Source organism: Crocodylus porosus, unplaced genomic scaffold (assembly GCF_001723895.1).
Source record: "Crocodylus porosus isolate Cpor-Errol unplaced genomic scaffold, CroPor_comp1, whole genome shotgun sequence".
NCBI classification, from domain to species: domain Eukaryota; kingdom Metazoa; phylum Chordata; order Crocodylia; family Crocodylidae; genus Crocodylus; species Crocodylus porosus.
In genome coordinates, this window is record NW_017728911.1 from 23,789,707 (window position 1) to 23,793,999 (window position 4,293).

The 4,293-nt window shown below is 46.3% G+C and overlaps 1 protein-coding gene across 3 annotated transcripts in view; it reads left to right on the top strand.

The window, feature by feature from the left end:
- The first annotated feature begins 1,507 nt into the window (after nt 1-1,507).
- The window catches only part of SPPL2A (signal peptide peptidase like 2A), a 43,523-nt gene continuing 40,737 nt past the window's right edge, over nt 1,508-4,293 (top strand). For 2 of the 3 annotated variants that reach the window (XM_019533667.1, XM_019533669.1), the window contains exon 1: nt 1,509-1,609. In XM_019533667.1, coding sequence (XP_019389212.1) covers nt 1,556-1,609 — 54 coding nt within the window. In that variant the 5' untranslated portion in view covers nt 1,509-1,555. Of the gene's footprint in view, nt 1,610-4,293 lie in introns of all 3 variants that reach the window. The other variant, XM_019533668.1, reaches the window with a different exon arrangement.

The following is a 4,293-nucleotide window of genomic DNA, read 5'->3' on the forward strand; positions in this document are numbered from 1 at the left end:
CCTGTATTAAGGGTACCTAGAACTGTCCAGATGCTGAAACTGGTACATTAAAGGCAATCTGCATTACGATTTAAATAAATGATGAATCTGAAGTTGAAAACTCCATCTGCATCCATGACAAGATGACTGATTTTTAGAAGGTAGTTCGTTTAGTCATCTACTGTAAGGTTGAGACCTGCATACAGGAATATGAAAGCTTTTTTCTTTAGTGACACAGATTATTCTTCCTGGAAAATGGGTTTCTGAAGTGTTTTGGCATCAATACTATACTATAAAAGCACTACAGTTTCACACTAGCTCTTTCAGTGGCTTTCTATTGTCTTTTGTCAACATACCTTAGTGAGCAAGATAGAGCATCACCCACCCACTTCTCTACAGAAGAGAAAATTTACAGAAAATCAGTTTGTTCTCCTGAAGCCTATTTCTCTTCACCTACATACTAGTATAGACCATCATACTTTTTTGGGAATGTAAAATACATAGCTTACTATTGAGGTAAGCAAATTAGATGGGACCTGATCCTGTGAGTGCCAAAACATCTGCATTTCAAAGTTAAGCTTCCCTTCCCCCCATACTTTTCACACTGCCATAATGCACTGCCACACCAATATAGTTGGCTCTTAAAATAATTTTATAAACATCATCCAGTCTGTGGACTGTGGAGTCATCTCTAAAATTAATTAGTCATCCAGATCTTGTTAAATTCAGAATGAGAGACCTCTGCTGGCATCATCATAGTTACTCTGCTGGTGGCACCAAAGTAGAAAATACACAGCTCAGCATCCTAGTGGTTTTCCAAATACCTACATAAGCTGAAATCTGAATGTGTGGAGCTGCATCTCGGTGTTGCATTAGCAGGGTGAAACATGATAAGGTAAAATGATGATCCCAGCACTCGTTCCTGCCCAGGGCATGGGGTCAGACTTGATGATCTGTTCAGGTCCCTTCCGACCTAAAAACTATGAAAATGAGAGATGGACCGTTTCCAGTGTATCAGATCTAGAAGAGTGCATGAGCTGGTTTGCTGATATAGGAACGAAGGGAGAATATTATGGAGAAAAACGTTTGGCCCAAACGGGGTTTACTGTGAAACTGCCGCAATTCACAGGTGCTAGATTGTGATTAGTTTTGTTCCTAAAACATGTAGGATGCAGGCCGGTGTCTCTCTTCCCTCGAGCAGACACAGCTCCTGGCATCGCTCCTTGAACGTCCGCTGGAGGCGGAGCCGGAGCCGGCCCCACAGCCGCTTCCCTCCATTGATACAAACGCCGGCCGGGCGTCCCCGGGGGCCGCTGTTGTCGGTGCAAGATTCACCGCCACTTTCATCAGCATCTCGTCCGCCCCTCTCACTGTCTTGTGTTTAGCGGGGGGGTCTGCTCGCGGCTCAGCGCCCGGCCCGGGTCCTTCAGCCCTTCCAGGCAGGGCGTACCGGGCCCCAGGCGCCGCCCCGCAGACCGGCGCAGGCCGGAAGAGGAGGCGCGGCGGGGTGCGCGGCCGGCGGTGCCCAGCAGCTCCGTATCCGGCCCGGGCCGGGCTGTGGTGTACACGGCCGAGGATGGGCCCCAGCGCGCCGCTCCGGGCCCTGCTCTGCGGCCTGCTGCTGTGGCTGGTGAGAGCTGGGCTGGGGGCAGGAGGGCGGGGAGGGCCTAGGTGCTTGCCCGGCTCCCTCAGTGGGGATCCCAAGAAGGCCTCTTCGGGCTGGGCTGGGCTCCGCGCCGGCGGGCGGCGGGCCCCCCCGACGGCTTGTGCTGCGTGTGCCCCCGGCTCCCCCCAGTTCCCCTTGGGGTGGATGCAGCAAATGGCAGAGCTCTGGCCCCGGCACTCCTAACCGCTTTCTTTTTTGGACAATTTCCCTGCTCACACGTAGATGACCTTTAGGGAAGCGTTGCTGGACTAGCGGTGGTCGGGTTGAGGGCCCAGCCCACTTGTGCTCACTCTTTCTTGAAGCTCCTTGGTAGATGAGCCTTGGAGGAAGTGAGAGAGGTTGCTGAAGAAGGTCTGCTCATGAAAGGTCATGCCTAATGAGAGTGGGGTGTGGTAGGGCAGCTGTTTCTGAGTGCTTAGCATAATGTGCGGACATGCTTTCTGGAACAAGCCTGCCTTGAAACCAGGTTAACCGGGAGCAATTGCATGGTTTCTCCCTTAGTGGAGAGAAAGCGGGAAACGAAGACAGCTTGGTTGAAAATGTCCAGTGTAGTACAAGGAAAAATAGCAGAAAAGACGCATGTTTTGGAAGCACAGAGGGACTCAAAGAAAGCCAGTGGCGGTGGGACCACTGGTGCAAAAGGCTTTGTAGGAAAGCATGTGAAATCTTGGATTTAATGGGGCAAGATGCCCAAAGAAATGAAGGGATTCAGAAAATGGAAGCAATATGTACAAACATGTTCTGAATCATCCAACTTCTTTATGTAACATATTCCACTTCCCTTTCTTCTGAGACTTCTGCATGTAGGCCTGCGCTGCGCTTACCCTGCTGATTTTTTTGTTACATATTTCTTGGTTTGTTTTTTCTTGTTGTCTGATTCACTGCCTTAACAGGGTAGGAGGAACTTACCGACTGACATGGGGGTGTTCAAGAACCAAGTGAGCACTGGCTTAGGAAAAGGATTGATTTATGCAAAATAAAACTGCCTTTCAGAACATTATCCCTGCTTGTACTTTTTGAGTTTATAGACCACGTAGCTTCATTCACAGCTGGGTCCCCCTGTGCAACATGGGTGTCTCATAGACAGAGTGGATTTGATTTGAATCACTGGTCAGGAAGACTTGATTTAATCATTGCTTTCTACAAAAAGTGCATTCTTGTTGTTTGGTATAACCTTCATTAAAATATTCCCAAACAGGGTCTCTTATGGCCTGGCAAGCTTGCTGCCATGATAAATTTTCCCTTCTACCATACCGTTCCCTCACTAGATCTCAGATCGATGTGGAGGCTATACTCAGAAACCTATCCCCCAAGATTTCTGGAATAATCGGCTCAAAATGTTTCTCTTTCTTTTTCTACTGCCCCTCCCTCCTTGCACTTATCTCCAGACTCCTCTTCCTTGCCCAGATCTACTCTACCCCCAACAATCCTCTTTTCATTTGATTTCCTTTAGAGAGTGGTAAGGGGAGCGGCAACACATAGGGGTGTACATACACCCCCAGAGAGTGCTGGTGCACTCCCTGACTGGCCACACTGGCAGCTTAGGTAACGGGTAGGCGGGAGCACCTGTGCCCCTCCTGCAAACACTAGCCCGGGAGTGGGAGGAAGCAGCCATAGTGATTGGCACCTTCATGACACCCGACACCCACCCCCTGCCTCACTAGTCGCCCATGGGTAAGGGCTTGGCTGTGTACACAAACTTACAGAGACACAGTAGGGCTGATGGATAGATAATCAGGTCTCTTATCTCTCATCTCTGTATACTGCTGTTAACAAGCATGTTACCTTTGGTGACACAGATCGACAGTTTGAGAACTGAAACTACGGATTACAGAGATGCTTTATAGGATCTTCTAGACTGAGCACTGAGTCCCGTTGGGGAGAGTGGTTTTCTTTAATTTTTACTAATCTATCAAGAAACCTCTGGGAACCCTGTAAGATTGGGCCCCTAATATAGTCCATGGCTTCTTGTGGTCTGTTTATAATATATTGTCTCAAATAGTATGTAATTAGAAGTTACAGTCCCTATTCTATGATGATATTTTTGAGCTCTAACATAAATTAAAACTATATGTAGGTTTTGGGGGTTTTTTTTTAAAGCATCTTAACAAAAAAAAGACGATTAAATAAAAAAAAAATCCAATTTAAATGTTCAAAAATCCATTTTTTATTTTTTAATTTGAAATTATTGATTTTTATCCATCCTGCTCATAGAATCTGGTATAGTCTGTCACTAAGAAAAGTGTATGCCTTTCTGGACAATTTTTTCGTTAAGGTCCCATGCTGTTCTGCCTTCTGTCTGACTTCAGTCTAAGACAGCTAACTCTCATTCTCTAAAGTATATGCAAATTACAACTTTCATTTGTCGTAAGTTTATATGATTGGCTTCAGCAGAAAGATCAGTCTTTCTCTGCTCATCATGAATCATACCTTATTTGCTTTTAATTTGCTTCAGTCAAGTGAAGGGTAGTATAGTTAATGCTAGAAAAAACTCAGTCCCTGTGCTTTCATAAGTGTACCTTTCTCATAGGTCTTTATCTGAAACATGGATAAGCAGGTATCTTGCTACCTTTTGTATTTGCACTTATTTCATAGTTAAACTTAAGATCAAACTGGTGGTAATGGAAAGTAGAGCCTAATCCTGAACA